Raw genomic sequence first — 27,758 nt, 5'->3', positions numbered from 1 at the left:
ACACAGACACTGAAGCGCTATCGGCTACCTGTGCAGCATGCTAATGGGATTTTACCTGCATGTTAGCACCCAGTCTGAGCTTTGCTAGCTTTTCTGCTGTAATGAAACCATCACAATGGTTTTAGCTAAGGCTATTATTCTAAGCTGCATATTAAGGGCAATAAAGCTAATGTGACATTCTGTATTATAGCTCCTAAATGCTAAGCTGAGCTAAATCACTGGGGTATTTAAAATAACTGGGTGTTTCACTTCCTTATCTGCAGCGCAGCACAGAGCAACCACTGTACAATGTTGGTGAAAATCTTCTGTGGAATTATATGTTGCGGACGGACTGAACTTCTCACTAATGTGATTTTAGGGCACTGAATAATAGGTGGTTTTGCCTGCAATGCATAATGGCGTGGAGGTTCACGGGCAGAATAGGGAGGATGAGGTGACAGAGAAAAAGTATGGACAGCAGAAGAAGGGAGGGTGACAGGAAATGAGAGTGGAAGCGAAGAGAGGATGACAGAGTGTGAATAAAACAGGGAAAAGAGGGTGATGGAGAGAGGAAGATCAGGGGATGGAATGTCAAAGGGGAGAAGACAGTAAAAGGCTTTTAGGATGTACTTTAAATTTAGACATGTCACATAAATAACCATATTCTTTAGAGCTACGTAATGCCTTTTCATATGTGTGTGTGTGTGTGTGTGTGTGTCTTTGTTTATGTTACATTGTGAGGATCTAAACTTGATATTCCACTCGTGTTGTCAGGACCCAACTCCATTCTGGGTATGTTTTGATGCTGCCACTGCAGGACACCAAAGTTCAAAAGGTTCATCTCATTGAGGCTTTATTTTAGAGGCCATTAAAAACCTATTTTCTTAGTCAGCCTGTTACTATGAGTTATACATGATCCCAACATTTTCTGACAAAGTTAAAGCAGTTTTGGTTATTTCGCATTAACATTTTTGTTTTTGTCCTTGCTTTTTGCACTGGTTTGAAGTGGGCGGGGCCCTGCTGGAAAAAGGTTGTGTCACATATTTCTGTCAAACAATGAAAGTTTATTTGATTAATTAGTTTGCTTTTGTTGCCTGGTGGCTTCCAACCAAATCTGATCAAACCACACCCACACCGTCTTGATGTGTTTTTAAGTATAAAATTAATAATAGATGATTTTTTTAGGGTTGTACTGTACGTGTGTCAGAGTATCTGAGCATGTATCGGATGAATACAGTTTATGAATGTGCTGTATGTGTGTCTTTTTGGTTGTGTGTGTATTGTATTTTTCCGCTCCGCTAAGGACCTGTTGTCAGATTTTATATTTCTCATAAGTACAGGCGGGTTATCACTCCATGTTAGTTATGAGGAACTGTGTCTTCATAGAGCAACAAGCTGTTGTATGTTAACCAAATTATAATTTTACCAAAATTGGTTTCTCGCTCAATCATCCTTTTCAGCTCTTTCTCTGTATAGATAGTTCTTCTTTCATCAATCACAGTCAAAATTAATTAAATTCACAGAGTGAAAGGATGGCACCGAGTGGTCAAGTGCTGATAAATTATAAGACATGGATCAGTATTGACACACTGTTCTTCATTTATTCACCTTTTGTGGAACAAGGTTTACATTATTAAAAAAGAATCTGCCTCTGAAATGATCGTGAAAATAGCAGATATCTTCCAAGTCTTAGTTTATTTTCAGTCTTATCCTTGACAACTTTTTATTTGTTTGACGTTTTTAAACATGGATCATTTGGAGTGCCCCTTTAACTGTGCTGTCTGTTCTCACCAGGTTTAGGATGCGGCAGATAACATTATCTGACAACATGACCATATATAGCAGTTAATACACACAGTTTTATCTGTAAAGTATGGCTAACATGACAGTAAACTAAACATAGTCACTAAAAAAACACAAAAACAGGAATAACCTCTCTTTAATCTGCTCTTTTGTTACCCTCCAGCCTCTTCCAGAGTCCGAGTACAACAGCAGTCCAGAGACTGTGGGGTACCGGCTCAGACTGTGGAGGACAGACGGCCAGGGGGAGGACAGGACAGAGGATGTGGAGCCAGCAGGGGGGACCAGGGAGACCACAGTAGAGGGCCTGAATCCCTGGACCCAGTACCAGGTTCAGATACAGGCTTACAACTCCATAGGACCTGGGCCGTGGAGCGACACTGTCGCCGCACTCACTGCAGAATCTGGTACAAACACAGACCTCAATCACTCCTGTTTCCTGTTTGCAAGTGTCCAGCAGAGCTGCCTGTCCAATATCGTATTAGCCGGGTATAAGAAGTGAATGGATGAGGAATAAAGTGCACAATTACCATCCCTGAGTCTCCCTTCATCCTGCCACCTCTCTCTGCCCTCTACACTCTCCCTCTATTTCAGTGAGGGGAAGATTGACGGAGAGAGGGAGGGGGAGGGGGAGGGTTGGATGGCGTTACACATTCACCAACAGTGGACCGGCGAGCTGTCAGGGGACATTTTGTAGGTCCACTGTTGGTCATGCTTTAAAGCAGTACTGCCCTTCAAGCCCCTCTGTATTCAAATGTAAATTGTGTTGGTTGTTGAATTTGAAATCTTGACCGCACACTCGTATCAATCTCAAGCAGCTCTGAACACACACACACTCCCAAATAACATTGTATGCACAGTATTGGGATGAAAGGTTCATGTAGAATAACTAACTTGTATTCCTCAACTCCTGAATAAATATGTATCTTTACACTGTGTCTCATGGGACAGTGTGATGTTCAATCCGACTGAAGTACAGCAGTTAAGGAGAGCCTCTAGTCCCGTCCACAACGCCTGTTTTTTTCCACCAAATTCCATATTCCAATTTAACGTTGTTTTTCATCGGGGCAATGAAAAGTTTCAGTCACATGTCAGAATCCCCGGGCGCTTTATAGCTCCCTAAATGCTTAGGATGGGTTGAATGCAGAGGACGAATCTCCTGTATGTATGTGATGATAAAAAAAATACAAATAAAATAACACAAAACAAAGTCGCTCAAAAGGTCAATATGTTACATAGGTATTTGACAAACCTTCTGTCACACTGAGGTTGTTTTTGATCCAAGTTGTCTGAAGAAGAAATTGGTGTGCTACGGATGAAAATATATAACCCGATGGAAACAGTGGAGAAATGTTTTGTCATATCTAATATCAATTTTGTTCATCAGTGGTAAATGAATGCAGGCATCGAAGGTTGTTTTTTTCTTTTTGCTGTCTTTGTTGACACAGTGGGATTCTGTTTATTGAGTGATTGTTTTCGTGTTTGTCTCTCATATTCTCACAAACTCGGATCATGTCTCCAAAATCAGAATATTGGAGAAAAACGGCAGTAAAGTGGCACCAGCAGGGTTTTCACTGTTGGGTCATGCAAATTATTCATACTTTAAGTAATCAGTTTTGTTTATGTCATACTGGGTTCCGCAAACTATTATTCTGCTTAAAAACTCCTATTTGGGCGGCATATTTTTCTCTCGGGGACCTTCATTGATTTTGATATTGCATGCCGTGAATTGAATCCTGTCAGGAGCACATATCTGGGTGATTCTGCTCACTATTTTGCATTAATAATTATAATTCTATTTTGTTGCTGCACATAATATAGGTTGCTGTGTTGCCTATTATTTTCATCAGCTCATCGTGTCAGTCCTGTGTGAACATATTTTTTATATTGTTATTTAAAAAGGATCGTAAAAATATTATTTTTCAACATGACTAGAAATAGTGGTCCTTGCATGGTCAGGGTAGAGATATAGTCCACTGTTGGTAACGTAGGAATGTGTGTGTTTGTGCTCTCTAGTTCCATCTGGGTCTCCGATGAATGTGACTGCTGAGGCAGTGAGTTCCACCAGGATCCTGCTCAAATGGTCTGCTCTCCCTCAGGCACAGAAGAATGGAGTCATACTTGGATACAAGGTGCATAAAACACACAAACACACACACACACACAATCCCACCCTGACCCCCTCAGCCCATTATCACTTCCTCCAACACCTTCACACACTTTCACACGCACACACACAAAGAGATGCACAAAGATATGCACACAATAACATCCAATATAAGCCGAATATGACGTAATAGCCTGTAACAGCTCCATTTTGTTCTTCCTACAGAACTGCTTCTAAAAGCACCCCGCCTCAGTTAGTATGTCTGGGGAGTGTGTGTGTGTGTGTGTGTGTGTGTGTGTGTGTGTGTGTGTGTGTGTGTGTGTGTGTAACTGTGGACATACATATGAGAGAGGCTTTAATGTTTAATACCCTTTCATAAAACAGCAGTTTTTGTGTCATGCTGTAGTAGAAACAATAGCTGGATTATTCATTTATGAAAAATGGACAATAATCCATAAAGCCTGATGGTTTTTGGGAAGTGCTTTGTTTGTTTGAAAAAAAAACATGCAGCTGAGGCAAGAGAAGCATATTTGTTGTGTATACATGCATGGTGTGAATATGCTTTGTAGATCCTGCATTAGTATTTAAGTCCAGACTTGTGACCCACTTAAGCAGCACAGTTTACAATCTATCCGCGTCTGCCAAATTTTCTTGTATTTCCGTACTAAGTCAGAGAATACTGTCTTGCTGGAGCTCGCTGACAGTGACGTAGTTAACATATTCTTATGTTCAGGTTTGTAAGAAAAGGCTAGATAAATGCTGTTGATGGTGAAATGCCAGGTGCAGTCAATTTTTTACCTAAGTGCACCACTCACTGGCAGTCACAATTCTCCTTTTACACTCCCACGCACACCCTCCACGGGTTATTATAATGCACTCCACTTCCTTGTTTTATTTAAAAATAAATAGAAGACACCTACCAGTTCTCTGTATTTTTGCAATACAGCTTTTCTGGTGCAGTTGCATATATGTAGCACCCCTCAACATCCTTAGAAAGGAATTTAACATGGAGAAAGCACCTGCAAAATATTTCGCTAATATAAATCTGGCATTGAGTACAGCTCTTAATCACCACCCCAAACAAAACATAGCAAAAGAAAGCGTTAAAAAGAAGGAAATGCATCTTCATTTGCATGGACATGGTTGTGTTATAAATACATAAATCTACTGAAGAAACAGGCTGTAAATGTGTGATATGAGCCGGCACCATCCAGTATTTTAGAAATGTTGTGTAGAATTCAGGTCATATTATCCACCATGCCCAGAGCACAACACACACTCCCCATCTGTGTGTGTTTTCTTGTTCTCTCCTGAGGATCACGCTGCGCAGTATGCCTACCATGTTAATAGGTGAGAAGTGGCCGCCAGCAGTAGCTCTTCAACACCTCCCATCCCTTAGTAGACATTGAATCGTTCTCCTGCCTCCTGCAGTCCTGCCACGCTCCCCTCATGACGATTTCTGTTTTTAGACACTTAAGAACCGGCATTTCCCTTCAAAACCAAATGTGGCAGGGAATTTATCAACATGGATAAAACTGAGAGAGAACGAGCAAGAAAGCACACTTCTCTTTTGACACATAATCATGTTGCCAGTGAAAGAGCACTGTGTGCTGATTTGTTTTTTTTACTGGTCGTAGTTTTTTCTTATTGTCAACAAATCCCATGAAAATACCAAAACTAACAGGCATTGATTCTGTATCAAAAGCTTGATGTGGCCTATTCCTCGGTGCGGCAGACCTCCAGTGCCCCAAACATATTATTAGTCCAACTGTTACACTGGCTGAGATGTTCCTTCATTATGATGCTCTCTGCTGTGCAGGTTGTAAAGCCCTTTGAGGCATATGTGTGATTTTGGGCTATATAAAATAAAGTTGACTTGACTTGATGGCCATGGGCACTGTGTTTTAATTCAATTCCTCATACACAGCTCTGTTGATTGATTTGTTTGATTAAATATTCTCTAGCACACCAAATGTGCAGCTGAAAGTCCCAAACAAATACACTTTTTACACATGATGTTTGACCAAAACCTTAATTTCCCAGCTGTTATGGGACATTTCTGTGCTTCCTTTAAATATTAAACAATATGTTCCTTGGACCTTTTTTAAACCTGAAATAACTGATTTCTGTGCCACATTCGGGCAGCATCAACAAAACACTGATGTACTGTGAAAGTCTTTAGAGCTTTTACACTAAAAACAGACAGATTTGGTTTATAATATCCTCCACTGATAATTTGATCTGGACAATGGTAATACTATAATATTGATTGTAGCAGTTTCAAATATTGTAGGAAGAAGGCTTGGGACTGAGTGCAACAGTCTGAAAGTATCGAGAGAGTCGGCGACTAAACCTGCTGTAAATTTATTTTAAAAAATAGACAAGCAATCCTTACAAGAGCGTAAATTGCAGGATCTAACTCTACATATTTGATCGATTTGTGTGATTGCGATCACTTGTGTGACATGTATGCCTGTTTGTGTGCGTCTGTGTCCAGGTGTTGTACAGCGAGAAGGACTCAGAAGAACCCCCCAGTGTTCAGGTGGTAGTTAGAGAGGGGAGTGTAACGCTGCTGCTCGGGGCTCTCCAAAAATACTCGGTGTACGTGCTGCAGGTGCTGGCGTACACACGGATGGGTGACGGCCCACAGAGCAACCCCATACTGCTCAGAACCAAAGAAGATGGTAGGATCTCTCTCTCTCTCCGTCTCGGTCTGATCACTGACCTTTCTATCCAGCACTTTGCTCAACACCTTTGCCTTTTTTTTTTCCTCACCTCTGTAGCTGTTTCTTTTTTTACCCTTCCCATCCCTGTTGTCAGCACAGCCCCAGCAGTCTTTCCCCCACTTCACTGATCATCCACTGGGTTCAGCTCACCCCTCAGACCCCTTCCACAGCCCAGACATGGAGAACACATTGTGTGTTTGTGCGCCATGTGTGCAGATCTCCTCAGTAACGACCATGGCAGCAACCTGGTCTGGTCTCCTTGAATATTGAAACACACACACACACACAGGAAGGCACACTCACACCTCATCCTCTATCAAACAGTGTCACGTTTGAAAAGTTTTTCTCATTTTAGGATGAACCAAGAACGGGGAAGTCAATTCCCGGCAATGTATAATGAACCTCCATCCTGTCTGTCATTCACACACATACACATGCTGTACACACACTCACAATCGCGCTGACATGTCTTTGGTGGTGTGGAACATGTACTTTTATCAGGAGCGGTGTGAGGCTGAGAGAAAATTACATTTTCTATTTCGCATCTTTTAGTAGTGCCTCTTAAAAATGTATCAGACACTATATATGTGTGTGTGTGTGGGTGTGGAGAGCATATGCACACATTTGCGTGACTCGTTACTGCCATTCTAACTTATTAGAGTACAAGCTCTTGATGTTGAGATATTCTCTTTCTCATGACAGTATTCAAGGAGTCCTTTTGTGCTTTTTTTTTCTCCTGCTCTTTGTATATTATTACTGTTTCATTCTGCTGCCAACTCCCTTCTCTATTTTTCTCTCCAGTCCCAGGCCCCCCTGTCAGGATGGTGTTTCCAGAAGTTCGGTTGTCATCCATTAGGGTGGTTTGGCAGCCGCCCACGAACCCCAACGGCATCATATTAGGTACAATAACTTTCACACACACACACATATGAGAAGGCAGATATTTTAGAGCAACATTTAAATCATAATCCATTTTTCCACGCTTGTAGTGACAATACATTCATTTTCAATTGCTAAAGGACAGAGCTCGGCTTATAGAGGAAATGAGTGAGCTGTTTTAAAACATATGCACACACACAGAAACACACATCACTGTGATCTTTCAAGGCAAGGAAGGAAGTAAAATCTGTAAAAAGGAAAAGAGCTGATTCTGTTTTTAAGCTTTCAAACAAGGGTCAGCTCTCTCTACTCCACTTCAGTGCCGACGTTTGTTGGTGAGTGTGTGTGTGTGTGTGTGTGTGTGAGTGTGTGAGTGTCAGTGATCAACATTGTAGCCGGGGAAAAGGGCTATTATAGCTGCTGAAGCAAGACCCCTTTCCTAATGCATACATTGCCTCATATATAAACACTGAGATTCAAACACATCACTTGTTTCTGAAACTGCAAATCACAGCGTGCAGAGTGAATCAGAGAGAATAGATTAATGTAGAGGAAGAGAGGTGAGGAAGAAAAGCGAGGAAGGGGTGAAAGGAATGTGAGAGCTGCTGAGCTGGAAACCGAGGGAACAGAAGGGGAGAGACAGCAGAGGGGAGATGTATGCAGGTGAGAGCAGGGACAGGTGTGTGTTTGTGTGTGTGTATGTGTGTGTGTGTGTGTGTGTGTGTGTGTGTGTGTGTGTGTGTGTGTGTTGCACGGGGGTAGAGAGGAATAGTATTTGTCCTCTCAGTGGGGGAGGGAGTCGAGCAGGACGGTGTGAGTGATGTGTGACTGTATCGTAAGGGGGAGGACATTTAGTGCGACACCACTCTGTGACAGAAGGATGAGTGGGAGGGCAAATCTCTCTCTCTCGATCACAAAGACACGGAAAAGTGCATTCCTGCTGTGTCCTTGCTGGGTACGAGGTATGTGTGTGTGTGTGTCTGCAGCCTATGCAGATACAGATAGCTGTAGCGCACCGCTTTCTTTAGGGCTCATGACTGCCTCATTTATCCTTGGGTTTTCCACCCATAGGGGACTGACAGGGTGGACAGAGGAGAAACAAGACCACAGAAGGTGCACAATCTAACTTGGCACAAGGCAGTGAGGTATTGGTGTTTTCACGTGACCTCTAGGTGAATATATTGCAGCCACAAGCTGCATCCCAATTCCAATATCCATCCATCCATTTTCCTCCGCTTATCCGAGGTCGGGTCGCGGTGGCAACAGGCCAAGCAGGCTGACCCAGACTTCCCTCTCACCGGCAACATGTTCCAGCCCATTCTGGGGGATCCCGAGGCGTTCCCAGGCCAGCTGGGAGATGTAATCCCTCCAGCGTGTTCTGGGTCTTCCCCGGGGTCTCTTCCCAGTTGGATGTGCCTAGAAAACCTCCAGTGGGAGGCGTCCAGGAGGCATCCTAATTAGATGCCCGAACCACCTCAGCTGACTCCTTTCGACGCGAAGGAGTAGCGGCTCGACTCCAAGCTCCCTCCTGATGACCGAGCTCCTTACCCTATCTCTAAGGCTGAGCCCGGCCACCCTACGGAGGAAGCTCATTTCTGCCGCTTGTAACCGCGACCTTGTCCTTTCGGTCACGACCCAGAGTTCGTGACCATAGGTGAGGGTAGGAACGTAGACCGAGTGGTAAATTGAGAGCTTTGCCTTCCGGCTCAGCTCCCTCTTCACTAAGACGGTCCGGTGCAGCGCCTGCTTTACTGCTGCAGCCGCACCGATTCGTCTGTCGATCTCCCGCTCCATCTTACCCTCACTCGTGAACAAGACCCCAAGATACTTGAACTCCTTCACTTGAGGTAGGCACTCCGTCCCCACCTGGAGGGAGCAATCCACCGGTTTCCGGCAGAGCACCATGGCCTCAGATTTGGAGGTGCTAACTCTCATCCCCGCCGCTTCACACTCGGCTGCAAACCACCCCAGTGAATGCTGGAGGTCACGATCCGAGGAGGCTAACATGACCACATCATCTGCAAACAGCAGAGAGGCGATCCCGAGACCCCCGAACCTGACGTTCTCCACCCCCAGGCTGCGCCTAGATATCCTGTCCATGAAAATCACGAACAGGACCGGTGACAAAGGGCAGCCCTGGCGGAGGCCAACACCCACCGGGAACGTGTCTGACTTATTGCCGAGAATGCGGACACAGCTCCTACTGCAGTCGTACAGAGACCGGATCGCCTGTTGTAACGGGTCCGGCATCCCATACTCCCGCAGCACCCCCCACAAGAACCCCCGAGGGACCCGGTCGAAAGCCTTCTCCAAGTCCACAAAGCACATGTAGACTGGTTGGGCAAACTCCCAGAACCCCTCCAGTAGTCTTGCGAGGGTAAAGAGCTGGTCCACTGTTCCACGGCCGGGACGGAATCCGCATTGCTCATCTTGAATCTGAGGTTCGACAAACAGTCGGAGCCTCGTTTCCAGCACCCTGGCATAAGCCTTCCCCGGGAGGCTGAGTAGTGTGATACCCCGGTAATTCGAGCACACTCTCCGGTCCCCCTTTTTGAAAATGGGAACCACCACCCCGGTCTGCCAGTCCATGGGCACTGATCCCGACCCCCATGCGACATTGAAGAGGCATGTCAGCCAAGACAGCCCAACTATGTCCAGCGCTTTCAGCACCCAATTCCAATAGTACATACTAAATATAAGGAAGCTTCAAGTATTTGTGTTCATACACTCAAGTCACAAACTTAAGTACTGGAAAAAGTCAGCATGCATACTAAAAAACACATTGCAATGCTCAAAGGAAATGGCAATAGCTTTTCAAAGTTACAGTTTGATGCCCATCGCCTGACGTAATGCAACACTACGTGTTGCCGCACGAAACTGTTTCCAAAAAGGATTTTTCTACACTGTCTGCAACAATAGTATGCTATTTTATAATTGTACAAACTGTATGGAAAAAAAACAACGTCCTGCTTTGGCTGATAGAACACATGGTGCAGTGTGCACATTAAAGCACATTTAAACACAGAAAGACAAACGCCATTCCAGCAATTTATTAGTGTGGCAATTTAATCAGGGATGGTTGGATGACTATTTTCCTCTACACGAGAGGGAAACCATTAGGAAAATATCACAAATTAGAACGGTAAACACAGGAGTCGATTAATAGAGCAAATCAAGTCATCGTTATTCTCACTTACTTCAATTAATGCATCCATAATCTCTGCATATCTGCAGGGCTTAATAAACATAACAATCCATTAAACATCAAATCAATTGAGATCATAAAAGTTAAAAGTCCTCATTTAGACTTTCAGAGGTTGTCTCTTTGTTCAGAATTCCTTCATGTTTTGGAGTGTTTTCTCAGCGTTTTAGCTTTACCTATTCTCTACTCTGCAAGCTTTCAGCTCTGACCTACTTTTTTGTACTGCTAAAAATCTAGTAGCATTGTGAGTTTTTCATTAACACAGACAGGGTCAGTGAGCGTTGAGCAGCTAAAAGCAAAAAAAAAGAAAAAAAAGAAATCTTGAATAAATACACATTTTGAAAGCCTTCAGCTATGAAATATCCTGTACATGTTACATCTTTTCAATGCAAAATGGAGATGGGCTTTCACTGACATGACACTTTGTAATGGAGATGTAGCCTTGTGTGATAGCAGCGACGAACTAATGATATTCAGTACACAACATAATGCTGCGCTGTGACCCAACTGGCAAGAGGATTTGTTATCAAGCTGTTATCCAATAATCTTCCACACACTGCGTTCGCATTAATATACAATCAGACTATCTGATGAGATTATCACCCACACAACCAGATTAAACCCCTCTGAGCAGATTACCATCCTGACAGTCTTACTGTGAACCTCCGCACACTCGTGTGTGTTTGCGGATGTGTGTATTTTGTGTACTATAAAATCTTCACATTGAGAGCCTTTGTGAGAGGCCAGTGGCCTGTGGAAAGCTTGGTCGGGGATCAGTGCTTTTGAGTGTATGTGTGTATGTGTTGAAGGGTGTTAGTGTTATTACATGGCCTACTGCACATGAGACAGAGAAACAGACACAAGCCGTGTACACCGTGGTTCAAAGACAGCGGGACGGAGGATGTTTTTACAATGTGTGTGTGTTTGAGGGAATGTCAGTATGTGAGCTGTGACATGTGTGAATTATGACTTTGTGTGTGTTTTTGATAACATCAGAGTATAATATAAGGGCTCCATACCGGTACAAACGGCAAAGCAGCTGCATAAATGGAATCTCTTCAGAGCTGGACATTTTCAGGAACTGCAGAAAAGTGTGTTTGTTTGTCTTGTGTTTCTGTGGAAGTGCAGCTGTGTGACGCGTGGCACTGTGTGGGTATGTTTTCAGGCTTTTTCCTATCTCACATTGTGCTGTCTTTGATTCCTGTGGGCTCTGTGATTTAAAGTAGGCCACAAAAAAAATAACGCACAAAAACACATTCACACACACACAGGACTTTCACACAGATTTCAACCGTCTCCCTCCTCCGTCTGTCTCTCCGTCTGTCCCTCACCAGGCTACCAGATCTCTTACTGCTTGGACAGCAGGGACCCTCAGCGATGGACCACAGTGGAGGTGGGCTCCAACGCTCGACAGTTCACCGTCACAGGACTTTCCTCTGAGCAGGCCTACATTTTCCGACTCACCGCTCGCACCTCTGTGGGCTGGGGCGCAGAGCAGGAAGCCCTGGTTGTTACCACTGAACGCAGAGGTAAAGGACACACACATGCACTTGAGCTTTACGTGGTATCTGGTTTGCATCAGATCTGTCTCTGGAGTCTTGCAGATTTTAACCACTCCTATTAAAAAGTAGGAACCTGAACTGGCACGCTGCCACGAACACATGGGGTGCAAAATGTGTTTGAGAGGTTTTACATTTTTTTTCGATCATATTTGAACAATTTTATTACAGAATAAAGTGGACACATGGAGAGAGAAATAGCATGCGATAAAGGTATCAACACTGCTTTCAGACATGTAGTTAATTTCATTTCATTTAAAGACCTATCAGCTTACTATAAAGCATGTAGTTCTACACAAACACATATTTTTTTCTGCCAAAGATTGAACAATGTTGCTTATTTCACATGAGAGATTTCGTATTTGTGTTTTTAAATATAGCTCCTCTTACTGGTTTAGGTGGGCAGAGTTGGAAAAAGGTGATTTCACATCCTTCCATTCACCAGTGTGGTAACATTAAAAGAATCTGATAGGAGTGTGCAGTTGTTTACTTATCTTGCCAGCACTGTCAATCAAATCTGATCAAACCACATTCACACAGTCCTGATGAAGCAGATTAAAAGAGTTTTTGAGAGTTTATCTTTTTGATACATAATATCTGTGGATGTTTTCTTAACTTTAACTTGTATTGTCGCTTATTACGTGATGAATATTTAATGTTGTAGTAGTGAAATGATAAAAGCCTTGATAGGGCTTTAATAGGCCAACAACACTTTGGCGTGCCACAGTTGCAACTGGTATAAATGACTAAAGGTTTATATGGAACAGTCATTATGTTATTTTATAGTTTTACTGCTACGCTGAGTCAAATTGTCAGCTGTGAATAGACCTACAAGGATACACATTAAATGGTTGATGGGTCGCTGATGGAGTAGTTTGTTGAAATAAAAACACACAAAGTTGCTCTCAAGAGTGTGTTCGCACTGAGGAACAGAAGAATAAAACTCAATTACTTTTTGAATTATCAGTTTCTCGCTCTTCTCTCTCTCTCTCTTTATATTGAAAGACTTAACAGCAACAGTGTGATTCAATTCTGAAACAGTTTTTGGACACTAATGGAACCAGTGTAACAAGTGTGTTCATTTTGCTTCTAGAAACTTACTTACTTCTACGCTGCTGAATAATTCTACAAGAATAATGGGGTGTGAGGTTGGTAGCTTTGACTAACGTCGGGTAAGATTTGCCTTTTTCGTGCACCCCCACGATATATGAGTATTATGCATCTCATGTGGCATTTGCACCAAAGCAATGTAATAATCTGTAATGAAATCCACATTAAATTAGAATGATGCATAAGGAAATAAAACGTGTTCAATAAGCCAGATTAGACATGAAAGTCTGTAAATGAGCCAATTTAAAGCAGGAGTAACTTGATTATCGTTATTAATTTTGACTGTGCTTTTCAAAAATGTTTGCCATTTGGAAGGTCCATTGCAGGAGGGAAGTACAAATGTTTGAAGGGTATTTTCTCCCTTTTTACATACATTTCCAAGTGGTCAAAGATGATATTTTGTCATTTCCTACAGTAATGCCAGTGCAGTAAGAGTCTGGAAAGGTCAGCTGAAATTTAAGCATTTTAAAATGTTATGATCTCTGCAGCCCTACTTATGGGGGTGTAATGAGTTGTGGCAGATGTGAAAAACCTCGCAGAGATAAAGTTCGAGAAAGAAAAGCAGGCAAGGAGCTTCAGACGTGGAGCTCGGACAGATTCTCAGTGCTTCAGCAACAAGTAGTGTGTGGTTGGACATGCGGAATCCTTTGTTACTGGGCGCTTAATATTAGCACAAGATGAAGAATTGATGACCTTTCCTGTGTGTGGGACATTTTAAAAGGAACAAGAAGAAGTGACATTTAGAAACGTCAGTAGAGGAAGAGCTGCTTGGCAGTAAATGTAGATATTGAAATGAGCAGGTATTAGCCCTCCTGCAGAGGCTTAATGAGAGTCAGTTCCAAAAGCTGCCTGGGGGGTCTGTACCTGACGCGGCAGATGGTCTGTTACACAGAACCATCTGAGAAGCCATAATTGGAAACTGTTTGGATAGGAGCGGGCACTGTCAAAAAATATTTGGCATGTGATTGGATGAACCATTCGTCAGTCACTATCTATAACGAGCTGACTTCAATCCTTCTTTGCTCTTCTTTCAATGAAGAAATCCGATCCAATTGTGTTCAAACTGATGCTATTGCAGTATTTACACTGACCACTTCAGACAGAGTTGGAGAAAGAAGTTTTGACCTCCCATTATAAAATGCGGATGAATTTACCCAAATCTTCTGGCGATCTTCCCCATCCGTGGGCCCATACAGTGCTGCATGAATGTGTCCTAAAACCCGGAAATGAGTCAGCATCTTTGCACTTCCGGTTCCTACGTCCTGAATCCAATGGGTTTCTTGAATGTTTTTTTGTTTAGACACCTGAAATAAGGTCTGTGGTTAACACAAGCTTATAAGATTTTTTTAAAAGACTTGCTAACGAGTGGCTAAATAAGACTACAAACCATCATCACGTCGACTGGTCCGCCTTTATGCCTCGTTGTGTTTATACTTGAGCATGCTTTTTACTTCTGCGGATTGCATTCATTGTCATCTCTGCAGCACTCTATAGAACAAACGCAGTGATGTTTCCTTTAACCCCGACTCAAGCCCTCGGTCCAGCCTCGTTGTCAGGCTCATTCACGTGAATGGAAAACGGAAAATAACTCTGGATTCGGCTATTAGTTCTGACAACTTTTAGGACCTAATCATTTAAAAAAGGTATATTAAAGGGCTCGTAAAAAATGCGCTGATTTAAAGATGTCTCTTTCCCAATGTAAGTCTATGGGAAAAGTATTTTTGTGCCCGATGGCATCACATGACGTATCCGGAAGTTATCCTTCCACCGTTTGGCCACTATGTAAAATTAGCTTCAAAGCCCGCCGCTATTCCTGAGGGCTTGCTTTACACCTGACAAGAAGGATTTTATATGATCTTGTGATCCCTGTGTGATCTCCTGATGTCAAAAGAATCCAGCTGCTGTGGAAGCTAAGGGGGTCTGTAGTCATATACCACATAGGTTTGCTATATTATCATGAAAAAGGATTATTAGACCAAAGAAAATTGTGTCTTTCAGTCGGTTGATACTTGTTGAGTGAGAAAACAAAGATTATCAGCCTTTCACACTCCACTGTCTTGCACCACATAGCACCAAGCTCTGATGTGGGTGGGTGAAAATTGTTCAGTTAGAAGGTGAGAAAGAGAATGAGACCGGCATTGTGTTGAAATGGCAGCAGTTGGGATGTCTCTTTTTGCCAAAGGAGAGAGCACAGGCCGAAAAACAAGATGTGAAAGCCATGAATCTTAGATTCCAGACCAAAGTAATTGCTTTTGATCAATACTTCTATCAGCACGCTGCAATTATGGTAATTCATTATTTTAGGGCGGCAAAAAGTTGCTAATTTCTTTTTAACATTTCATCTAATCTGAGCAGTCGCTGGCCTCCTCGTAGGGTGTAAACCGTGAAAATAAGAGGAATTTGAACACACTCAAACACTGAATATGACAGCCCATGCCTTTGGCAAGATTTAAACAGTAACAGTAACTCTCCTAAGACAGTTCTGTCTCTTAAAACCTGAAACAGAACAGGAGTATGTCCTCCAACACACTGTCAGGTGAACAGCGCAGTTCTTTTTCCTTCAATTTAGAAACGAATTAAAAGGTTTATTGTCCTCAGATTCAGAGGTTGTGACACTTTTATCTCATCTTTTTAAGACTTCTGCATAAATCAACTGTGTTCATAAAATCACACAAATCAAATGATAAGGAAATACATGAATGTATTTTTATTTAAAGATTTGCTATTAAATTTAATTTAATAAAAGCTGATTTGAGTTAGTGTTAGGAAGTTAAACAGGTCATAATTCTCTTTCTAATATATATTTTACATTGCTGTAACTTAATTTAAGTTTCTCTCCAAAAACTGCATTTTACAAAATTTCATTGGAACATTGCGTGATAATTTACCTTTGCTCAATCCTTACTTTTACTGAATAGAGCTTGAACACATCATGTTTCAGGTCAGTGTGACCTCACACAGTCCTACTGAGTCTGTGCGAGGGAGAGACCCTGTGCTGTGCACTGCGGTTACTCTGAGCAGCACGATGGGATTGAATTACAAAATAATACGTGTCTGATTAAGTTTGAGGTTGTTCCTCTTCGGATGTTTTGGACTGTTTTGGCAGTTGTAATTCTAGTTAGTCCTGCATTAACAGATGCTGGGCCGGTATTGGTACTACTGGGCTCTCATCGGTAACTACACCGATGAGAGCTGTGAGAATGAACCATAGCAGTAAAGTTGTAGGCCAGTACCTTCTGTCTTTAAATAAGTTCTGATCATACTTTTTTAATGTATCTTAAGACAATACAAACTGTATTTGTGTAGCACTTTTCATACAGGTTAGGGCAGTGCATAGTACTTCACAGATGACTGAAAAGCCAAAAATATTCCCAAAAAAAGTCAGTGAAAAAAACAATTCAGCAATTTAACAATTTGAGAGTAATGCATGCAAGGCAATTAAATTATTAAAATGCATTAAAATGGAACTAAAAGCTATAATAACAGTAATAGTAGTAAAAGAGCATGAAATAAAAACCATATTAATCAAATAATAATAACATGCTGTCAGTATTCCTTCCAGCAGGCTAATATAATCAGTTGAAGAAGAGACGGATGGAGGACAGATTTAACTGCCGGGTTGTGTTGAAGTTTGACCGAGAGCTATTTCACAAAAGATGAAATATCACTTTAAAAATGAAGTTACAGTGGGTCTGGTGGCTAACGCATGAATAACTTTGGTTTGAACGTGTCTCTCAGCCTTTGAAATATGTCAGACCTGATCTCTCTCTCTCTCCAATTTCCTCTGTCAGCCGGCACCAAGTATGTCTCATAGGCTAAAGGCAAAAGTCCCTGTATTAAAATGTGACAGTGAAGTGATTTTATTTTTGAAAACCTGAAATCACGATGTCAGATATTCTATTCAGACTTATCAGCCGGTGTAGTGCATTTTAATTGGATCAGATATCATATCATAACATCTGCGGCATCATTATTAGGGTGTCTTAATTAAGAATAGAAATCAGTGGATCCCTGTTCCACTTCACTAACGTAATGGCCCATTCTCACTGTGAGATAGACAGAGCAGCCTAATAGAGATTTCTTTCTGATGATGCTGAAGAGACAAACTTAATCCCCAGAAAAAGAAAATTGTTTTTTTGAGTGTGCGTGAGTATGTGTGAGGCTATGTGTATGAATGAAAACAACTCCCTCTAGAGAGATCTATCTATGCTGATGTTTGTCTCCAAGAGGGTGATAACTGATAAGGTAATGGACAACGTATATTAGCATTTTTAGCAGAATTCATCCCCTTACAACCATATATTTTCACTCCTCTAGCACCAAAAGCATCTCTTCTATCTACTTCACTTCACTTCTATCACACTCCTCCCCTCTCCCTTGCGTCGCAGCAAGCAGTCGTGTAAGTGCTGAAAGGGCAGCACTTGTTCTGACAATTATGAGTTTGTTATCAGAACATGATCTTAACCGTGGAGCGGAACATGAGGAGAACAGACACGAGAGACAGATGGTATCAGGAAAACAAAAGAGGGAGAGAATAGTCAATCTTGAAGAATAAGGGCGCGCGGGAAGAAACAGATTTAACTCAAATTACTTGTGATAAGGAAGAAAAGCCTGTGTGTGTGCGCACATGTGTGTGTGTGTGTGTGCTTGTGCATGTTTGAGTGTATAAGTGCAGATTAATTAAACCTTAGAGAGAATCGATAATGCTTTAATTTCCAGACTGAATCGATAATCTGATGCCACTGAAATGAAACAGTTCTGCCCCCCAACCATGTGTTTTTGTTTGTGTGCATGCGTGTGTGTGTGTGTGTACGCACTTCTCCTAATCACACAGCTTCTGCCGACACAGTTGTACAAAGATACTGACTCCCAGGGTCATATTTTATCTTCTAATTGAATAGCGAAGACACAGACACAGTCAAATACGAACACAAACACACACACACACACACACACACATCTGTTGAGAAATTGTTTCTTTGATGCTGCTGTCTTGTTTCATTTAAACATCTGAATTGCAACAGTCACACTGGCGCATTTGTGATATAAATGGAGGCTGCCCCTTTCCTGTGTAACAAGGTATTTGCAGCTATCATCACGGTCCACGATAATCTCAGTTTGCCCAGGTGACAATGTATGTCATCATGTTACAAACAGGAAAGCTGAATGAACGAGTTGAGAAACATATGGTATGCAGATCTTTCTGAACAGGGCTCTCTGCAGGCAGCACATTTACATGCTTCTAAAAAAGGCCCTTTCACACAGAGCGCTACAAAGGCTCCACTGCACTCTGAAACGCATCATTTCCAATGGCTTGCGCTGCGCCACGACGGCAAAGCGTGGGTGGAGCACGCCACTTGGCGAGCGCAGTGCAAAACCACGTCCGGTGTGAAAAGCCCTTAAAAGTGTTTGACGTGTAATGGAGAGCATGATTACTGCCTCTCAACATGGTGACGGCTGAGCTGGCGGCTCGCAGCTAACAGCGCTAACAGTGCTTACCTGTAACCGCCGTACTAACCAGTGGGGCACGCACAGCTATGTAAAAAAAACACAGAGAAGCATGACATGTATGCATGTGTATGACAAAGTATCCCTGTAAAACTGAGACAGCAGAGTAGATAAAAGAAAAGATAATTACAGGTAGCAATGCATCCTCTATTCAAAATAATTCCATCCAAAGTCAAACTATAATTGAAACCAACTCACAGTACCGTCTAGAAGTCTAAATATGGTTGCACCTCTTACAATCTTAAAGAGAAGCTGTGCCTTCTCCAGCCTGTCCTCTCACTGCGGTCTGTCCCCCAACACACCACACACACACACACATGATATCAGTACTATAGTTAAAATAAGAACATTAAAGCTGTGTTGTGCTTGTTTTTATCAAGGTGAAAACATCCACTACACACCATTGCCATTGAGATAAGTGCGTCGCGTATGTTTTCACCTTTTTTTTCATTTTCTGTTATTTGCATCCAGCGGCTTCTTGACTTGTGGTAATGTGAGGTGCTCTGTCCTTTAATTTGTGACCCAGCTGTTTATATAGAGCTCTTTACGAAGTCTCCCTGTCCCTGATGAACAAAGATACACACATGTAAATGTGCGTATTGGTATGTGGTGACAGTCACAAAATGTTAACTACTAAATTAGTCAGGATTGTATGTATGAACAAATGTTTCCAATGAAATTGATCTATACATTTGAATTTGTTACTCTCTTTTTCCCTCTCATGCTTCCACTTCATTTCCACTCTGCTGATCCTTTTCTACCCTCTCATTTCTCTTCTTTTGTTTCTTTGCCACGTCCACAGAGCGTCCTCAGCCCCCCAGGAAGTTGGCTGCTCCTCAGGACGGAGTTGAATCTCGCCATCTCCGCCTCCACTGGGTGACGGGTGGCTCAGGTTCCTCGCCGCTGAGGTACTTCACGCTGCAGGCCAAAGAGCTGCCCGACGGGGACTGGAACACACACATCGCTGACATCCAACATAATGTGACCACCTGGACCGTTGACAGGTACTCATGTGCACATATGTGCAGTCACATACTGCACACACACACATATCTGCTCGTGTGGCGGCAGCGTAGTATTTGTCTAATCATTGCTTGGCAACTAACAACTTGTGGCAAGCCTATCAAGCTTTGTATACTCCATAGATAAAGTGGTTGGAGGGTTGTGTCTTATTTTGTTTAGTTAGCAAAAATCAGGATTCCCATACGTCCTGGAAAACCTGCAAAACGGTTGAACAATGTTCCAGTCATGGAAAACATGGAAGATGAGGGAAAAAGTCAAATGTCCCAGAAACTGTTGTGTTGTCCTATATATATGTTATATTCAAGATCATATTAATGTTAACATTACATTTTATGAACAAGAGTATTTTGAATAGGCTGTTATTGTTGTGGAATTGTTGTGAACAAACCCCCACGTCATGTCACATGGTGACACAATCAGGTTACAATTTAAGTGGCCGAAACTCTGATTCAGTTACATTATCCTTAAAATGTAAACATCAGTCATTGCTGGTTGGTAGTTTTAATGATTATATGTATCTATGATCAATGTATCATAATGTCGCCCCCACACACACACACACACTGTGTGGAAGCCGATCCCAAGCATCCTTGGAGAAAACAAGAATAAAAATTCCACATTACTGTTTTTTGCTTGCCTTAAAGAGCCCAACTGTGCAAATGTTGTTTATCATGACGTGCTGGTTTTGAATTAGTTAAAGCAGTTGTTAAAAAGTCGTGTCATGTTTATGCATCCTTGGGGAGAAGAAGAGTGGACAGAGGGAGGGATGCTGTGAATACTCGAAGCAAGCAACAGATAATTACAACACAGATTGAGAAGTTCCATTTATTTAGCACATGGAGTAACAAAAAGGTTTGTTGAGCAAAAAAACAACAACACAGACCACAAAAGAACACCAGGGAGAGTAATCATAATCACTGCAGAGACGTGGAGGACCTCTGTCACCTAATCACACAGGCACAGCAGAAGGTGCTCTTAGTCTTTCTCTCTTAATACCCTTTTCTCCCCCACTCTGTTTTAATGCTTTCAAGTGTGTGTGTGTGTGCTGTTTGTCCATAGTTTCTCTCCACAACCGTTTCATCCCTCCATCCATCCATCAACAGCTAATTTTTTCAGAAAACCACAAGGCATGTTTTTTTCTCCCTTCGTTCACATGCAATCATCCCCTGGAAGAAGGATCCATGTCTTCCTTTCCCGCCCTTATCTCTTTATCCCTCCATCCTCTCCTCCCTGGTGAGACTGTCATTATGGCAGCAGGTGATGGCGGTCCGACTCGATGGCTGCTCCCAACTTCCCTGAGAGCCTTAGTAGGAGAATTAAGATGAGGCTTACTTGTGTACCGTGTGTGCTCCCCGCATGTTTGTGTGCGCTCCTCGGCCAGCTTTCCCGGAGCTATTTAAGATGCTGAAGAGCGTTCTCTCAGTGTGCCTGCATCAGCCTGTCTCAACCGGCCTCCGGGAGAATCTATGTGCCGTGATGATGATGATGATGGTGGTGGTGATGCTGTTGTTGTTGTTTTGATGCCATTTTTGAGCTCATTCCACCACTGAATGCTCTAATTGCAGCACCGGATGGAGGATTTAGTTTACATCTCCACACGCACACACTCACACTGACTTGGTATCCATCCTTAATTGTTGTTTTCCACGGAGACATCTTTGGAACCAAAACATCGAAGTCCCCCGGCTGCTGCAAACATAGACACACAGTAGAGTACACACACACACACACACACACACTTTCAAACCCTGTCCTCAACGTAGTCCCAGTGCTGTTGGTTCCCCACCCTCATTGAGCTTGTTGCCTTTGATGTCTTATTCCTACGATACCCACAACCCCTTAGGGCCTTTTCTTGTCGCTTATTGGGCCTGGTTGCTCATTATTATACAAGAGGATATTTGATCAGTCCTCCTGTCGCCTGCTGCATGTCTAACTGGTCCTCTGTCGTGTCCGAGGCACTGTATGAATAAAGTGGACCTTGCAGGTGGACGTGTGAGCAGGTACTTCTTGTTACAAATGATTAAATTGCTCCCGTTAACTCTTGTTGATAATTAGGTTAGACTAATAGAAATGACTGTTTTGCCACCGACTTTTTAAATTTTAATCAATTTCCCACGGTGTGCAGGAACGGGTACATTTAAACTATTAGCATGCTACGAGGCACCATAGACTTGTTCAGCTTGTCCCTAACAATTGGTGCCTGTTCCTTCAGCTGATTGTAAGTGGCTCTAGAGTACAGTGTTTTCACAATGACTGATGTAAATTTTTATTCTGTACTTAGTAATGCATTCACCTTGCACAGAGGAGAAATGCAGATAAGATGATATGTTAATATGGCAGCAGAAATACTTTGGCAGGGGAGACAATTAGGAAAGGTGTAAAATGATTATTATTCAAGACCTTGTCTGCTCTTCAAAGGCCACTGAAAGAGCAAGAACAGGTCTGTGAGAAGGAGGTTGATGGAGAAGATGGTGTTTTAGAGATATTCAGTGGAGCTTTTGAGGTCTTACAGATGCTCAATGCTCTTTGGTGAAAAAACCTTGAGTGAAACCAAAAATCAGTTTGTTTACAATAGAAGAAAAGGTTACTTTAAGGCTTCATTGCTGTCATTTCATTGTGATAAATGACCTGCTATATGAACTAATCTCACTGTTTGATCAGTATACAGCTATCTGAATGTCACTCTCATTGTACTGTACTACTTTACCAAGCAAATCAAACTTTATTTGTCTATTCTGTCCGAAAAAGGATTTGATATAAAATGGAAACATCATTTTTAAAATAAATGAATGCAACTTTTCAACTGGTCAAAGAAAAAGAGAGAGAAAGGAGTAATGCTGAAATCAATAACGTGAATGAATATAATTTTTTGTGAGCAAATGTACATCGGTGTGCGTTTGTGTCTACAGGCTGAAGCCCTTTACATCGTACAAGTTTCGGATGCTGGCCACCAACGATGTAGGAGACAGTGTCCTCAGCAAAGAGACGGAGGCTGTCACTACTCTACAGGATGGTGAGAGGACTGGGAATGAAAGAAGGAGGAAGACATGGAAATATGTAGATTTAAAAACATGATGGAGTGTAATAGTATAAAGAAGTCTTTTTCCTTTCTCACTCTCTTTCTCTGTGTTTTCTTTCTAGTGCCTGACGAACCCCCACTGATCCTCGCAGTGAAACCAACAACCACTACCTCGGTCCTGGTGCAATGGAAGGTATTTGAAGACAGACACACACACACAGTCAATTTGCACAGACCTGCACAACACAACTTTGATTGCAGGTTAATCACCTACTTGGAGAATGAGACCTATGCAGACTCACTGTATGCAGTGTGTGTGTGTGTGTGTGTGTGTGTGTGTGTGTGTGTGTGTGTGTACGTGTTGTGTGTATGCAATTATCATCTTCTATTGAGCCAGGAACGGTCAGAGGGCAGCACAGACAGATTGGAGGGACAGACAGGCGTAGGGACAGACCGTCCTGGCTGGGGGAGAGAAATGTTCAAACTCTTAATGAGGATATACCAGCAGGAGAGACGTTTGAGGGCGATAGAAGCAAACATCTGCATTGTCCAACAACAAAGGGAAACAGAGACAAAAGGGTGGTTTTAGAGCATCCGTGACAGTTGAAAGGACAGTAAACATAGCCTGGATACTTCACCGATGTCACTCTCCCTCTTCTGTTTGGAAGTGTCTTCTCTCACTCCTTCTAGCCTCATGTCAAAGCATAAGGAGGCAATGAAAAACAAAGTCACCAGCAATTTCATCATCCTTTACAAGAGTGCCAAACGCACTGAAGCATCACTTTGTCTGTACGGGTTACAGCCAGTCCAATCCACCAGCCCCTTAAAGTGAACTCTGATCAAACGCTGCTCTGCCAGCGTCCTGTCAGTCACCTCGCTTCACCAAGAAAATGAAAACGAGCACAGTGCAGAAGTCCTTCTTTTTTGAGAACTGAAGTACTAATACTTCACTCCGTGTGTACTTGTTTGCATGTTTTTCAGCGTCCTAATGACGACAGTATTAACGGGGTGTTGACCGGATACCGGCTGTATTATAGAGAGCTCCCAGTAAACACCTCCACTTTAGCTGAAGCAGAAGTCCAGGCAACCAAGAACAACACCACAAGTGCCCTCATTACAAGTGAGTAGTACTGAAACTAACGCTAACTCTTCATTAATCCCCACTCCCTCTTAGTTACGGTTGCTATGCCTGTCAGACCTTTCTTCTGCAGCACATGAGCAGCGGTGTAAGACAATTAAGCTATTTACTTAATTAGTTTACCTAAAGAATCCTGCAAGCACTTATATCTTAGTCGTTTACTGATATAGGCAAATGTTATTTCCTTTGCTGAGATTACACGAAATGTCATTTGTGATATTGGATGTTAGAGGGAGTGTGATAAATGCAAATGCAGATCCCACGGTTCTGATTGCTTAAAAAGTAAACTTTTTTCATCTTTGTCTCACTCTTCCCAAAGCCAAGAGCACATTCAAGACAGTGAGCAGTGCCTCGCTAACAGAGTTTGAGTTGACACGTAAGTCATTTAAGAAGTAAAGCGCCTGGGATCTTTATGTTTTACAAGTGATAACAATAACTAACATATTGGCTTTGCATGCATGTTGTAAAAACGTAAAAGTAAGTATTTTCATGTTCTTTGTAGAACTGAAGAAGTTCAAACGCTACCAGATTGTAATGACCAGCTACAATATCGTCGGAGAGAGCCCGCCCTCCTCCCCAGCTGAGGTGTCTGTTGGAGAAGCAGGTAGGTGGACACAGAAGGAAGCTGTTAGACTGGTCATCATTACAATGTGTGATCTACACATTTTGTTTACAAAAAAGCTGTTGAATGTCGAGCTTCTTCTCTCTGTGTTCAACATTTCGTGCGTTGTTAGAAGGTTGCATTTTGGGTACAAAAGTAACATTTGGTTTGCGGGTGATTCTTTTAGATTGTTGCTCTTCTTACATCACTTACAGTGGGATAGATCCTTCATCTTTTACTTACTCCCATCTTTTAAGCATAAAAAGCACATTCTTGACCTTGGAAATAGCTGTTGAACAGATTAATCCCATCTCAAGGTCCACTTTCTGTGCTTCACAACGTGTTCTGTGGTATGAATCAGCAGATGGAGTTCGCTCAGTTGTAATGGAGACGGATCTGCAATCATACAAGCGCAGTAGCTGCCATGAGTTCATCCATAGCACACAAGCAGCTTTTCATCTCTGGAAGCAGCTGGTCAGAGAACCTTGAGTTTGGATTGTTTTGTCAAATTGTTATTTTTTGTCTCCGTCTTGTCTGCTCTCCGTCTCTTGTCTGGTCCTTCGCTCTCTCCTTCTCTTCTCCTTTCTCGCTTTGTCCTGTCCACGCCTCCTGTCCTGCTCTTATAGCCCATCGAGTGGCATTGCCTTGTGTGTGTGTGTGTGTGTGTGTGTGTGTGTGTGTGTGTGTGTGTGTCTGAGAGGACATACGTACGCATACATGTGGACACATCTGAAAGTCGTGTAGAGCTTCACAAAGTCATCTATTTTGTAGTAATGGCCCAACTCCTGTTTAACTTTCACCACAGAGTCAAACCATAGATCCATTACACAGACAGCAGTGCAAATATATTCTCTCACACACACGCACGCACACACAAACAACCGTGCGAGTGAACAGATTTGCAGGTTATGCTAGTAACACCCACACATTTTTGCAATTTCCCTCACAATCTCACACTCCCTCCATCTGACAAACATTGCATCGCTATTCAATAGGCGTGTGTAGTGTGTGCATAGTGTGTGCGTGTAGGCCATACGTATCACATGCAGATGAGCGAGAGTTGAGGATAAGCAGGGGGAGGCAGAAAAGGGCTGGAGGGGGGGATGATGAAATGGGGTGATATGGTCTTTTCTCTAGCCTCAGGTGCACGCTGAGTGTTCATGCATATGTGAGGTACGGTGGAGTAACAAGGTGCTGCCTTAGGCCCATTCTAATTGCAAGGGTAAAACATATCTTCCCTACTTCCCACTCTTACACCCAGCTGCGCACACACACACACACACACTCGGTAGCTGTCTAACCAGGCACCTTTTCATCCTGCAGCTCCCTCGGTGGCCCCTCAGTCTATCAGAGTGTCAGCTGTGTCTCCCTCCATCCTGGAGGTGACCTGGGACACACCCCCCCTCGAGACCCAGAATGGACTCATCCAAGGATACAAGGTGACAAAGTTTTCCTTGTGGCAGACACACACAGGACTGACAAAGGCCACACAAAGGAGTACTGCTATGAGTGTCCATGTGATAGAAAGGTTGTTTCGCTCTGCACTTTAAATGTCTCTCCTCTTGTCTTGGAGGGGTTTTGCTCTGCTGCACATTCAAGTGTCTTATAGAGAAAGAGTGCTAAGTTGGAGGAAGAATCTGAATATCCTTTAATGGTTTCAATATCACTCCTCGGCCTATCTCTCCCCCTCGACTCCCCTGTCACACCCCCTCGCTCTTACTACTTCAAACACAAGGTTATCTGTTCTGCTTTAGACACATTGATTTCTGCTGGAGAACAGGGGGGAAATGGAGAGAGAAAGAAAGACGGGAATGTAATATTTGCAGAGTGAAGAAATGAGATGAGCAGGTTATCCCTGTAGAATCCTGATTAGAGGGAATACGTTCAAACCACCAGAGGCGGCTGGACATGGCGAGGGGAGTGCGAGGCAAAGGGGGTTAACGAGATTAAGGCGAGATAGAGCAAAGAAAGAATGTTTAATGAATTTATAGGTTCTGACTTATGTTAACACTCGTACTGTGTTAGGTGACCAGCACAGACGCCAGGTAGGACTGACGGTAAACTTCATTGCCAGTGTATTTATCGACGGTTGAGGTTCACTGAGGGCTTGTTAAACACACTGAGCATGATGGGTAACAGGTAATACCAAGCTGTGCTAGTGGAACAAATGTAAAAGGTTGCGCAACATCAAATGTGTGGGCAGATTTGTACAAATGAGTCACTACTACTTTGAGTGACACATTCTAAAACTGCAGATTTTCATTGTAGTATCAACTTTTAAGATTTATAATTCTTTTTACTTCATCAGCATAATCCTGTCATGCTGTTCCTGTGAAAATAGGTCAGTCATTTCTAATAGAAGTTCTACAGACCTGAAACCAGAAACATACCGCTCCTTTGCAGAGCAAACATCCTGTTTTTCATCAAGACTTGATATCCAACTCTTTCACGAAAGAGATGGTTTGATAATCCATTTAAGGTTCTTGATCTCATCAAATCACATATTCATTCAGGACAGCTTCAAATAGGCTTTTTGGACTAATCTGAATGGTCTCGCACTCTTACCAAATACTAAAATAGATCCACTACACATTAGAGTGGATTACAAAATGTTCTGGACTCTCTCCTAAACCATTAGAATGAAGTATCACAAAGAATGTTGCCTCAAAGGAAGTACCGTTTTCATGCAGAAGGTAATACATTTTGATTTTAAATTGAGTATATGGATGAGTTATTCAGTATCTCATTATTGTAAGAGCTTGTGGAAAGACAGAGATGGTATAGTGCTGCCATCAAGTGCTACTCATACGCTGCTGCTTCCAAGTTTGGAAGGTGTAAATATAGTTTATGGTGCTTTGTAGTGCCTTCTGTTAAGAATAATAACAAAATGGACCCCTTAACTGAAAGTAGCTCTTGTCTTTTGTTTTACTTTATAAAGCAAACTACACAGAGATGGTTTTTGAAGATATGAAACTGTTGAATGTAAGTAGCAGCTAAGATAATACAGTGAACTCCCAGTAAACCAAATATCCAGTCCGTGTGTAATTACAAAAGCAACAATTTCATGATCTGATTGCAGTTTGAATGAGCTGAGGAGCCATGCACGG

At 42.5% G+C, this 27,758-nt stretch overlaps 1 protein-coding gene across 2 annotated transcripts in view; it reads left to right on the top strand.

Moving 5' to 3' along the window:
- Positions 1-27,758, top strand: part of LOC116392010 (protein sidekick-1) — a 199,486-nt gene that overhangs the window by 162,561 nt on the left and 9,167 nt on the right. For both annotated transcript variants that reach the window (XM_031863100.1, XM_031863097.1), the window contains 12 exons: positions 1,946-2,186; positions 3,796-3,911; positions 6,384-6,570; positions 7,414-7,512; positions 12,028-12,222; positions 19,673-19,874; positions 22,803-22,906; positions 23,035-23,105; positions 23,894-24,032; positions 24,370-24,426; positions 24,553-24,654; positions 25,975-26,090. In XM_031863100.1, coding sequence (XP_031718960.1) covers positions 1,946-2,186; positions 3,796-3,911; positions 6,384-6,570; positions 7,414-7,512; positions 12,028-12,222; positions 19,673-19,874; positions 22,803-22,906; positions 23,035-23,105; positions 23,894-24,032; positions 24,370-24,426; positions 24,553-24,654; positions 25,975-26,090 — 1,629 coding nt within the window. The remainder of the gene's footprint in view (positions 1-1,945; positions 2,187-3,795; positions 3,912-6,383; positions 6,571-7,413; positions 7,513-12,027; positions 12,223-19,672; positions 19,875-22,802; positions 22,907-23,034; positions 23,106-23,893; positions 24,033-24,369; positions 24,427-24,552; positions 24,655-25,974; positions 26,091-27,758) is intronic.

The sequence above is a fragment of the Anarrhichthys ocellatus genome, unplaced genomic scaffold (assembly GCF_004355925.1).
Source record: "Anarrhichthys ocellatus isolate YVR2014 unplaced genomic scaffold, GSC_Weel_1.0 scaffold28, whole genome shotgun sequence".
Taxonomy (NCBI): domain Eukaryota; kingdom Metazoa; phylum Chordata; class Actinopteri; order Perciformes; family Anarhichadidae; genus Anarrhichthys; species Anarrhichthys ocellatus.
The sequence above is the reverse complement of the archived record's forward strand: the minus strand, read 5'-3'. Positions and strand labels throughout refer to the sequence as shown.